The 12,478-nt window shown below is 39.8% G+C and overlaps 1 protein-coding gene across 3 annotated transcripts in view; it reads left to right on the top strand.

Moving 5' to 3' along the window:
- PREX1 (phosphatidylinositol-3,4,5-trisphosphate dependent Rac exchange factor 1) overlaps positions 1-12,478 on the top strand; it is a 167,142-nt gene that overhangs the window by 146,060 nt on the left and 8,604 nt on the right. For 2 of the 3 annotated variants that reach the window (XM_075768814.1, XM_075768812.1), the window contains exons 22-31: positions 268-455; positions 977-1,138; positions 1,703-1,913; positions 3,199-3,460; positions 3,936-4,142; positions 7,046-7,134; positions 7,538-7,620; positions 8,240-8,330; positions 10,083-10,211; positions 10,881-10,922. In XM_075768814.1, coding sequence (XP_075624929.1) covers positions 268-455; positions 977-1,138; positions 1,703-1,913; positions 3,199-3,460; positions 3,936-4,142; positions 7,046-7,134; positions 7,538-7,620; positions 8,240-8,330; positions 10,083-10,211; positions 10,881-10,922 — 1,464 coding nt within the window. The remainder of the gene's footprint in view (positions 1-267; positions 456-976; positions 1,139-1,702; positions 1,914-3,198; positions 3,461-3,935; positions 4,143-7,045; positions 7,135-7,537; positions 7,621-8,239; positions 8,331-10,082; positions 10,212-10,880; positions 10,923-12,478) is intronic. The other variant, XM_075768813.1, reaches the window with a different exon arrangement.

Raw genomic sequence — 12,478 nt, 5'->3', positions numbered from 1 at the left:
CACATATGGAAGAACATCAGAATGTGGATTGGAGCACGTGGGTTGTCTAAATCTCTGTCACTGTCTCCAGTAGTGGCCAACAGCAAATATCTTCCTCAAAATATTCTCCCAGCCTCTAGCAGCCTGTGGCTCAGAGACTCCTTGAGCCAAAGGTTGTGTCTTTGTGTCTTTGCATTTAATAATACCTCTCAACAGGTTTCTCTTCCCTATGCGTGCTTGTATTCATATGTGCTGCCAAACACCTCTAATGACCTATTTTGATTCCAGCCCAGACACCACAGACCATCATCCCTCCACTGATCATTGCTGAAGAAACACCTCTCATCAGCCTGACTGTGGATAACACCCACCTGGAGCACGGGGTGGTGTACGAATATGTCAGCAGCGCAGGAATCAAATCCTTTGTCCTGGAGAAAATTGTGGAACCAAAAGGTTGCTTCAATCTCACTGCAAAGGTACCGGAAAACATACATGTCTGGCTTCATTCCTAAACAGAACAGGGAAGCCAGTAAGTAATACAGGCATTTGTCTCATGGTTTGGCTCGGCTCTTTGGATCATGTAGCACGTGGTCTTCTCAACCCTGCCTGGAGTTTTCTTCATTAGAATGCACCAAGTTATAATAGCTCGTTTGGTATGCTTTCAGGATTTCAGCTGTTGACGTAGAGGGAAGGGAGCCCTCAGCTGTGGAATTCTCAACTTTTATCTGTCTGGTAACATACTCTTTGCTGATACTCAAGATTAATCTTTTCAGACAAGAATGTGCTTTACCTTGGAAGAAAATCAAGCAGCTTTTTCCCATCTGATAGGCTGGATGAGTCTCGTTCTCAGGCAGTAGGTAATAAAGGCAACTTGTTCTGAAGGCAGCTTCATTCAACCATGACAACATGGGAGCTTTGCCACTTATTCGATGGAAGAAAACTGTATTTTCCTTCACTGTTAAATCTCATATCATTAACATCCTGTCTTTTTGTTTAGATTTTAGAGGCCTTTGCTGCAGAGGACAATCACTTTGTAAGGAACTGCAGAAGACTTATATCCCTAAGCAGTGCTGTGGCCACTATGCCCCAGTATGAATTCCGGCAAATCTGTGACACTAAGCTGGAAAGCATTAGCAGAAGGCTCACAAACTACCAAGAGGTACAACATTACTAGTTATTGGTGAAGTCTCAAGACAATACTTCGTTGTGATAACTGGGTCTTAGTATTTATTAATGAATCTGAACTGCTTCAGAGGTAGGCATCCTAGAGGCATGAAAATAGCTCTGCAAGTTACTGAAGTTGCAAGTTCTGAGGAAAAATGACCTTATCTGTAAATTGCTCCTTTCAGTTTGTCAGAGCTGTGGGTTATAACATATATTGCAGGTTCATTTCTACAATTTCAATGAATAAATATGACAACAGAATGATCAGTGTCTGATTTAACTGATATAGTTTAAGTAGTATAGAGTGTATCACAATGTAAACAAACTGTGAGTGCTTTCTTGTGCAGTTACCTAAGCTGTTTGAAAAGAGAATCCTAGAAGGTATAGCTAATTGCTTTCATTTGTTGTTTTATGAGCTTTTTTTTTTTTAATGTGTTATTCCAGCTGCAACAGAAATCATATGATTCTGGAATAGGAGGCAGGAAGAGAAAAGGATTGTCTGTATTGCATCATAATTTTTTGCAAATGAAGTAGCACATGCTTGCTTTATTTCTCCCAGTTTGCAGGTGAATTGAAAACAAAGGTGAGCCCAGCCTTCAAACAAGCCATCATGGAACCCCATTCCCTCAACAGCATGGATTTCTGCCCCACCAACTGCCATGTTAACCTCATGGAGGTATCATACCCCAAAAACACTACCTCAGCAGGGAGGTCGTTCAGCATTCGCATTGGACGGAAGCCCTCTATTATTGGTCTTGATCCAGAACAAGGTGATAATTAACTTTCAAATCATACTGATTTCATCTGCATAAAATGTTGTGTCTTTCCACTGCTCAGTAAGGTCAAAATTCGCTCCAGAGAAATGCAGTCTTGCCAGTACCCTTTTTCCCTCCTTAAAATTTTATAGTAAAATGACAGCCTGCTTGTGTTGTAAAATAGTAATGCCTTTAGCATAGAGAGGCTTCAGGTCAAATGTTTTTACTAGCTAAGCAGTGAGGTCATCTCATGATAATTAAGTGTCCTGCAGTATTGTTTGCACTTTGTAGAGGTGACTTACAGACTAAAAGAAAAAAGAATGGGGGCTAATAGTAGTGCTGGTGCTGTGAAGAGAGGCTATGTTCAGGGAGAAAACACAAGTCAATCAGATTGCAGTGCTGTTTTCTTTTGCCCTTACTAAATAAATTCCATGCATTGGAGCTGAAAGTCTCTACGCTGTCAGGGGGATCTAATTTCTTATAAATAGCTGCTACGTAGCATTTGTCCTACAACCTGATTATTTGAGTTCCAACATTTCTTCATCATGATGTCACCTAATATGCTTCTGATTCATTGTCTTGTGAAGGTCGGGGTGCAGGAATGTTTGGAAGAGACACAGTGAAGTGTAGACTAACCAATATTCTGAAGAACAGCATTGCCTGTTCAGAATAAGGTCAATAAAGAAGCCCTGCTAACTTGAAGATATTAAAATTCCATAGTATTTTTAATGCAAGCTAAGGTGGTTAGCAAAGTACGATACCAAAATGTCAGCATTTTTAAATGAAAAGGAATTTTATTTATCTTCTTTTTTTTCTTTTCTTTTTTTTTCTATTTATCTATTTCTTTTTTTTTTTTCTATTTATCTATTCTTTTTTCTCATATATATACATGTATATGTCTGTGTAAATGTTTGTAAAGCTGGAATAATAACAAAGACCAACTCCTGAGAACCTGAATTCATTAACACTTCAACAAATGCGTTTAGGTACTATCCATGTTGTCTGTATGAGTATATGTGTGGACATTTGCTGTCTTCACTTCCATAATTTAACCTGCTTCTGGACTTCACTAAATTCAAGACATCTAATTGGCATGCCAGGAAAAAAACCCCACCTTCTCTTTTTTTCTTTTTTTTTAAAAAAAAAGAGTGCATTTGTCATAGAACGTAATTATATAAAATAATTCTGTGAACTTTTTTTTTTTTTCCCTGTTAAAATTCCACCTATCCTAAACTGTCATTATTGGGATGGAGTGGGGAAAATCATGAGAGCCATACTAACTACACCCTTCAATGTTCAGTAGGTACCTTAAATCCAGTCTCATACACTCAACATTGTATCACCACTATGGCTGCACCATCCTGGAGGTGTCTGACCCCGGAAGATGGAGATCTTGATGGTAGCTTTGGCCAGCAGAATGGAGGAACAATTCAGGAAGAAAGGGGACTCAGTTTTCTGCTGAAATTGGAAGATCGGGAGATACAGGACTCATACTTGCACCTTTTTAACAAACTTGACGTTGCAGTGAAGGAAATGAAGCAATATGTCATTCAGATAAATAAGTGAGTAAAGAATACTGTACGCACTGCAGAGGGCAGAGGGATAAAATGGAGACATGAAGCTCAGAAACACATTGTGCCTGTCACCCCGACTGTCATACTCTTACACTCTCGTATTCACACAAGCACTTGCATTACAGCTCCTGCTGGTTCTGTCAAACCTACTCCTGTGCAGATCCACCAATGTAAAAAATTAATGTCCTTTGCTCCTAAAACTCTACCTGAATTCAACAGCCACTGTTTTGCTTACTATTTATTCCAATATAGGAATATATAGAAACAGGACCTTTTGTGAACTGAGGTTCATGGATTTCAATGAACCCCTTTCAGAGCTCGCAATTTTACATAGCTGTAGCCTACGTGAAATGCTGGCACAGTTGCTTTTGATTTCACATAGCTGAGTTCCAGCCTTTGTCATTATACCTGATTTGTGAGACTACCCACCAGTCCTTGAAAGCTGTATGTTCTGCTTTTGCAGACTTTTGTCCACCATAACAGAACCTACAGAAGGTGGTGCCTGTGAGCCACCATCTACTGAGGAGACATCTCCACCTTCCCTGGGAACAGAAGAGAGTGATCCTGACAAAGCTGAGCACGGTGGAATCAAGAAGGTCTGTTTCAAAGTTTCTGAGGAGGACCAGGAAGACTCTGGACATGACACAATGAGTTTCAGAGACTCCTACAGGTTAGTATGAAGATTGTGCTGCTTTTACCTTACTAATATAATTTTTGGAAGTTCTAATCCAGGTATGGATTCCACAAGCAGGTTATTTGCCAGTCAGTCAATTATTCTGTAGTCACTTAGTAAAGTATTCACAAGCTATACTTATTTTATTACATTTATTACCGTGGAGACATACACAGGAAAAACCTTTTCTCATAACAATGGCAGAATACAAATGCTTCAAGAAAATTGGATAAAATGAAATAAATAGGTCTAGTGTGACTTTCCCTTTCTATCTCGTATAGCTAGAAATTACAGAAGCTCAGCAGAGTTTGCAAACTGCTTGGTCTTACAATAGTCGCTGTTCTAAGGGGATGTTTCTATTCAGTTCTGCAAATAATTTTCCCCAAAGTCTAAGACACTGAGAAACAGAAATGGACATTGAGGTTTCTTATTTTTAATGGGCCTTTGAAACCACAAATGCAAATGTTTATTCAGGTGTCTCAAAATCTTGGTTTTGGGACATGATTGACTGCTGCTTCTCCAGGAATATTTGCTACCAAAGGAAATCTCACACACTCCAAATCTGTCTGTCTTGGGAGGAAACATATGGAAACTCAACTTCAGAAGAAATGGAATAACAAGTTGCAGACATGTCTGACCATTGCAATTTCACATCCTTAATAGGCCATTTTTACATTTATAGTAAGGCCATAGGACTTTGTGTATACAAAGGCGTAAAGACACTTTACAGTGAGTTGGGAGGATTAGAGTAACCTGAATGAATGACGTGTCTTTGAAACTTCCATGCTACAGGCCTGATTCTTTACTTTCTGTTGGTTTTATACCAGTACAAGTACTAAGATGTTACATTCATGCAGGACTGCAGAAGTGACAGACTCAGAACAGTTTATATCGGAAGGGGGTCTCTGGAGCTCACATGGTCCAACAAGATTGGTTGGTCAGGGTCTTGTCCAGTTGAATAGTGAACATCTCCAAGGACAGCAAATATGAAGTCGGTAAAGAAACAAAACCAGCAATCACAATGTTGAGATCTGTGGCATCTATTTATTGTGCTAGATTTAAATCTGCACATGTGCTCTGAAGATTTTTTTTATCATAAAATGGTTTGGGTTGGAAGGGACCTCAAAGATCATAGAATCATAGAATAGTTTGGGTTAGAAGGGACCTCAAAGATCATCTAGTTCCAACCCCCCCCCCCCCCCCCCATGGGCAGGGACACCCTCCACTAGACCAGGTAGCCCAAACCCCCATCCAACCTGGCCTTGAACACTTCCAGGGATGGGGCCTCCACAGCTTCTCTGGGCAACCTGTTCCAGTGCCTCACCACCCTTGCGGTAAAAATTTCTTCCTAATATCTAATTTAAAGCTACCGTCTCTTAGTATAAACCCATTCCCCCTTGTTCTGTCACCACACTCCCTGATAAACAGTTCCTCTCCAGCTTTTCTGTAGGCCCCCTTCAGGTACTGATAAGCCACAATTAGATCTCCCCAGAGCTGCCTTTTCTCCAGGCTGAACAATCCCAACTCTCTCAGCCTGTCCTCATAGGAGAGCTGCTCCAGCCTTCTGAGTATCTTCTTTTATTGAAATGTGCTGTATTTCTTTCCTTGTTAATAGAAATCCCATTTATGAACACTGTTTAGTTTAAATGGTTTCTATAATTGAGGCTAATCTATTCTGCGTAACAAAGTGACATCAAAAACAGTCTCTGTGGGTCTGTCACTTGTTCCAAAATTTTACACATAAATGTAAGATGAGAAAGATTATTTTGCCTTATCTTTATTAGACAGAGGCAGCGAATTAAGCATACATAACAGATAATAGTTACTCAAGGGGCAATAAAATGTCTTTTGATGGGTTTTGATCTGAAAAAACCCACTGAGGAGCTACAAAAAATAAGCAAATTACAGATGAGAAAATATCTTGTTTGCATTAGCCATGCTTCTTTCTCCAGGATCATTTGGAGGTGTAAGTCAAATTTCCTAAGGGTTTGTACTACAGAGTAGTTGCCGTAAGTATTAATCCTCTTCAGAAAAAAATGAATTGCTTTGATAATAGGTTTAACAAAGGGCAGACAACAACCCTGGTTAGGCTTCTTTCAATTGCTCTTATATTTTTCTCTCATCTCAGCCTAAAATAAAAACAGAGGAAGAGACAATATGGAGAATTTTGTAGGCTTTGTTTTGGGCTTGTACCATTAAAAACACTGTGTCGCTTAGTTGGAGGGGGACAGACCGAGACCCGTGGCCTTTTTTGGTTACTTTTATTAAGTTACAGTTAGTGTAAAGTGAATTTTGAACAGAGAAGATTCATACTAGAATTTTCCATGTGTGCATGAGCCAATGTTGGGGTGAAGCCAACTGTAATGACTCCTCTGCTTCCTGAGATAATTTTAGGATTTGCAGTGCCTGATTCTCCGATAGTATAGATTCCTTACATTTCCTCTCCCATCTCCAGTATCTGTGCTGCTGCAGCTTCAATGTATGCTGGAGCTGGATGCTGTTAATATCCTAAGAATTGGTAACAAATGTTGAGTTGAGTGGAGATTCAATCTCGTAGATTTTAATTATTTCTCCCCTACTTGATGCTCATAGAGCATGTTTAATGATGCAACCCAGATGAGGTCCATGGTGGGAAGTCCATTTTCATTATTTATAGGATCCAGGCGATATATTAAGCATTGAGTGGTCACTACAAATGGAAAAAGACATCCTCTTACAGTGCCAGCCCCAGAGGCCTTGCTTAATAGTTGTTCTGCATGTAATTAATTAGTTTTTCTTTTGTACGTGTGTAACAGAATTAGTTTTGGAGATTGCAGTGTTAATAGAACGAGAATGATAGTGTATCAGTGACTGGGTATAAGGACAGCTTTTTTCAACACCCTCTTTGCTTTTCTTTCTAGTGAGTGTAACAGTAACCGAGACTCAGTGTTGTCGTACACCAGTGTGCGGAGTAACAGCTCTTACTTGGGCAGTGATGAGATGGGATCAGGTGAGTACATGCATAGGTTACATGCATATTTTTCATACCAGACCCCCTGACTAGAGATGATAAGTCTTTGCTGATTATAAGCACTTACATGTTTAAGTTGCAAATGTGGTTTCTTCAAAACCGATCACAAGAACATAAAGATAGAGATTTGTTCTTTTTCTAATGAACCACAGTAAATTTGGAATATGGAAGAGGTATTAGGCAGGGATAAGCTTCTTTAGTGACTGGAAATTTGCATATGTATTTTATATAAAAAATCATGAGTATTTTGATCTATGAATTAGAGATAAAGCAGCAATAATTTTTCACCTACTCTAGTTGAAGATGTGTTTGTGTCATCTGTGGCCTCATCACAGATTATGTTGGTAAGACAGTTAAAAGCTTTTCATCTTTCCTTTATTAGGAGATGAGCTTCCCAATGATATGAGGATTCCTTTAGACAAACAAGACAAACTTCATGGCTGTCTGGAACATCTTTTTAACCAGGTATGTAAAGCATTACTATTACACAGAATTGCTTTCTCTTTATTCATGTCAATACAAGAACTTGGAAATATCCAATTGTTTAATGAAATCATATTTTGAGGGAAGGCAAACTATTGAGCTTTTTGGGGTACAGTATAATCAAGTATATTGTATGACAGTTTGAGGAATTAATTTTGTCAACATTCAAGTTGCCTTGTGTGATTTAAGCAAGGTTGACCTGCCTTACCTCAGGCATTAGACTGAGGGGAAAAAAAGCTTTCATGAAAAAGAAGAATTCTAATACCTTGTATGATCTAAATGAATCACATTTACAGATCTCAGGAGAGTCCTTACAAGTTTAACGATCAGATGTCTTTATAGATGTATAGCACCAGAGAATTGTTTTGTATTACCTTTTATCTCATCAGCATGTAGATCATCATTGTGCAAAATGCTGTATGCAATGTGAGGCTCTTGAGGCCAGTTCATGGTCAGAAAGTCTTGATGCTGTTTGTCAACGAGAAATCATTCCAAAACACAAATAGTGTAATGGCTTTTGCATTTTCCTGCAAGAGTTCTCTTCAGATTTTCTTCTGCAAGTCTTACTAATGCTGATTGATTGAAAACATTCCAATTGTAGGTTGATGCAATCAATGCACTTCTAAAAGGACCTGTAATAACTAAGGCCTTTGAAGAAACCAAGCACTTTCCAATGGACCACAGTTTGCAAGGTAAAGAAAAAGGTTGATTGTATTTAATAATGTGATTTGCTAGGACTTAAGAGCTTAACGTGAATGCACATATGCTATACGGCCACACAGAGTGACTTAACTATGCAGTTTACCCAGTCGTACATTAACGGCAGGTACCATGTCTGACCATTGATCTTTTGCAAGCTTAAAAGGTGATTTTCACATGAATTCCTTCTGACACACACGGAACACTTTTCTGCTATATGCCACTGAAACCTCACAGCTTTTTCACAAGTCCCCAAATCTGTGCTTTGATGCGAACACAGATATGTATCTCAAAAGGTACAAGGTAGAGGTAGGTCAGATACAAGGTGAGTGAGCACTCTGATAAACTGATGAGGGGCTGAGCACTGTAGATGTGAGGCACCACAAGGTTCTGCCTGAGTTTGCTTAATGACTTACTCTGCTTTTCTTCAGACGGATAATTGCCAGAGTAAACTCATCCTCACATGACACTTATTTTGAAAACTGATTCCCATAGAGAGCAAACAAATGATACTGTGTTTTCTTTTTCCTCAGGGAGCATGATGAGACTTTGGTCTTAATGGTTTTGGGGCCCAGGATGTGGTTTCTTCTCTCACTGAAATACACAGGACTTTATTTTCTGAACATTTGCTGCATTTCCTTTCCCACTTGAAATCTGAAATGTTTCCTACTGTTCCTACTATACTTCAGGTGCTGTAGCCCCCTGGCTCCAACCTTTGACAAGCTCTGTTCCTAAGTTAGGGTGGCAAACTCTAGAAGAAAGCTTTTTCTGCCTTTTTTTTTTTTCCCAGCTCTGGAAATAACTCCTGGAAAGTTCAGTTACATGAACTCACCTCCACAAACACATTCACATTTATGTAGAATATCTGTTAGTCTTTCCATGCACTGTTTGAATGAAGAAATAACACACACCCTGTGTTCTCTTCCTTTATTTTATTTTGCTTAAACAGAGCCTCATTTATTAAAACTAGGTTAATTACACTGAGAGAATCTTTTAGTTAACTGAAGTTAACTGATGATCCCACATTCATCACACTAAGGAACAGATGAGCCCTGCTAACATTCAGCTGGAATCCTGGACCACAGCATCTGTTTAATAGCCTGCATAGACACCTTTTGGTGATGGATGTAAATTTGAATGCTATCCCATTTCTGTTCAGGGACAGTTATTTGGCACAGGTTTGCTGTGTTTCTCCGCTTATGCGCTTTATCACCAACAATGGGGTATTTGGCTTAGCTACATAGCTAAGTCATGCAGAATAAATCTTCTACTCTATAATTAAATAATTAGGTTCCATCAGGTGAAAGAAAGCAGAATATTTCATATCTTCTCATCAGTATTGAGAGATGTGACAGCTGCGGCCAAAACTTTGATCTGATTCTGCACAGCCAGAGTCTGTGGATCTACCCGATATAGCTGCCTGCACATTATTGAAGGCAGAGAAAACAGAAGGGAATTCTATGCTTTGTGGGTAGTGCAGAGCTCCCTTCACTGTGCATGTCACCCGTGTACATAACTTTTAGTCCACAAGCCTAAAAACAATGCTAGGTGACTGCTGATCGTGAGATTATAGGAATAGCCTTTTTTTCCTTTCTGTATTAGATCTATTTAAGGACCTTTTTCATTCACAGTTGTTGCTATTGGTACGGTATCTCTGCTTTCATTTATGTACACGTTATAGCTCATAAGCCACTCTCAGCTATGTAACATTTCCTTAATGCCTAACAAACTCCATTTTTTTCTAGAATTTAAACAGAAGGAAGAAACCACAGTTAGGTGCCGGAATAATATTCAAGCCAGCATTCAAGAAGACCCATGGAACCTTCCATTGCGCATCAAGAACCTTGTTGAAATCATACAAAAACATGTGGAAGGTCTGTAAATAAGGAAAAGTTTGTTACCAGCTTCAGGAAGAAAAGATCTTGATCTAATCAAGTCTAACAGTTCTTTTTATCATTTTTATCTCAATTTGTAATAAGGCTGTATTGGGCTCTAGAGAAGAACAAGTAAAACAGGTTATTGTTTGCAGAGTCCCAGTGTGGTAAGTTAAAAATCTCACCTGTGCAGCAATTCCAAAGAACTTTCTGTCCCATCATCCCATTCAGACAGAATGATCCCAGACTGATCTGTTTCCCTGTACTCATTTTAGAAAATGAAGAGAGAGATGCTTGGTATATTCCAAAATGAAATGAATGCTAATCAGATACTACAACATCCTAAACCATTGCAGTCTGGTTGAACTGGAACAGGAGCTGAATTTGATGTTTTCAAAATCACCTCCTTAGGGATTCATCAACATCTGCAATTTGTTTCCAGTAATTCATGGTAGTTAACAGAGCATTTGGCCCGTAAAATTCTTTGATTTATACCTTGTTTCATTTTCAGCTATTAACACATCTGTGCCAGTAAGAACTATTAGAATAAATAGAAATGCTATGTGAGGGCCAGGAATTGTGGGGAATGATGATACTGTTAACCAAATGCTGATACTGTTAACCTTGGTGTCATGTTGACTAGACCATTCCTTTTCTTCACTGTTTTAGATGGGAAGAACCAGCTGCTTTTAGCATTATTAAAATGCACAGGTAAGTGGTTTTGATTTGTTGCAAAACATCATCATATATACAGAAGTTCCTAATACAGTTTTATGTGCCTGCATGGGCATACATCAGAATGTTATGTTTTTCCTTAGCATTTCATTTTTTCCATGGCATTCTATGCTAACGGTTCTTGTCCTCTGCATCTAGGGCAACTTTTCCGTGCATGTGACGTCTGTTCTTCAGTTTACATTATTTCAGTTCACTGTAGGCTGCTTGTATTACCTGGCTGGTCCCTTATGTTTCACAAACACTGTTTTTCTTTTTACTGTCTTCATTTCTTCCTCTGTACAATCCTCCTTCCCAGATGGCCTTTACAGTTTCCTGCTGTGGTGAGAACATGCAGCAAAAATGAGACCTATTGCACAACTCTCTGTGAGACCATGGACTCTGTCATCTTTCCAAACAGAGCAGGCATGTTAGGAATTAGGATTGTGTATCCTGAAATTATAGCCAGGAGCAGACTAAGAACCTGAATGTGCAGGCAGCACCTAAATACACTGTGGACATCGCTAATCTGTTAGCATGCAGAAAACATGGTTCTCGCAGATCAAGGGACAAGCCTTTCCCAGGAGTCTTTTTTAATTGAAACACCTACTTGGTGTACTTTTGTTTGAAAATGAAGTAATAAATAACTGGAATACGCTGTCATTATTTCTCTGTGCTAGACTTGATTCTCAAGTCTTCATAGAATGAAGATGAGAGATCTGTATGGCTCTAAGTCACCTCTCGGCTCCTGCCAGGGCTGGTCCATGAGTCTTCTGTCCAAACCAGCCTGTGGCGTCAGTCTAGTGTCTATCAAGGCTGTTTTTACTGACAGCAGATGTAATGACTCCCTAAGTCTCTACCTGTGCCCCATCTCCTGCAGCAAGTCCACGAACATCTCTGGAAAGAACAGGGGAGCAGATGGCACTGAACTGGCTATGGCAGCCTTATGGCCCTTGGGGATTCCCTTGCCTTGAGGGCAGTCCTAAGCTCTCTCTGCCTTACTTCCAACAGCACGGAGGGGTACTGCTGCGAGGATTGGTTGCCCTTAAGTTGAGAATATGGCCCAGGATCTGGAGTGTATTAGCTGGTCTATTGTGTTCAGTGCTTTGTAAAAATAATCCAGATCTTCAAAGCCTCTGGGTGATGTCTTCAGCTTCTTTCTCTGGGGAATGCTGCCTTGACAATGAGAGCCTGCTGTACCGCAGTGTCTGCTGGAGGAGCCCAGGGTGCCTGGGAGGCAGCTCTTCATTTATTCATGTGCCTCTTTGGCCTGCAATCCCCTTAAGCGTGACAAGGTTGAGTTGACCGGCATGTGGCTGCCTGGCAGGCGGACTGGAAGCAAGTTAACACAGGGGAAATTCTCCCAGGAAACGTAAACCAATTGGTACTGTATGGGCAGGCCCAGTTAATGCATTAAGCATATGGGAAGCCCACAAAATACAGATGGATGGGGGAAGATGAATCTCTAATAGCCCAGGAGGCAAGTAATGGCAGAGACCTTCTTTCAAGGATTCTCTTGCTTCTGTAAACATAAAAAGAAGGGAAATTGTCCAGAT

The sequence above is a fragment of the Balearica regulorum genome, chromosome 16 (assembly GCF_011004875.1).
Source record: "Balearica regulorum gibbericeps isolate bBalReg1 chromosome 16, bBalReg1.pri, whole genome shotgun sequence".
Classification (NCBI taxonomy): Eukaryota; Metazoa; Chordata; class Aves; order Gruiformes; family Gruidae; genus Balearica; species Balearica regulorum.
This window is presented reverse-complemented; position numbering and strand designations above follow the sequence as displayed.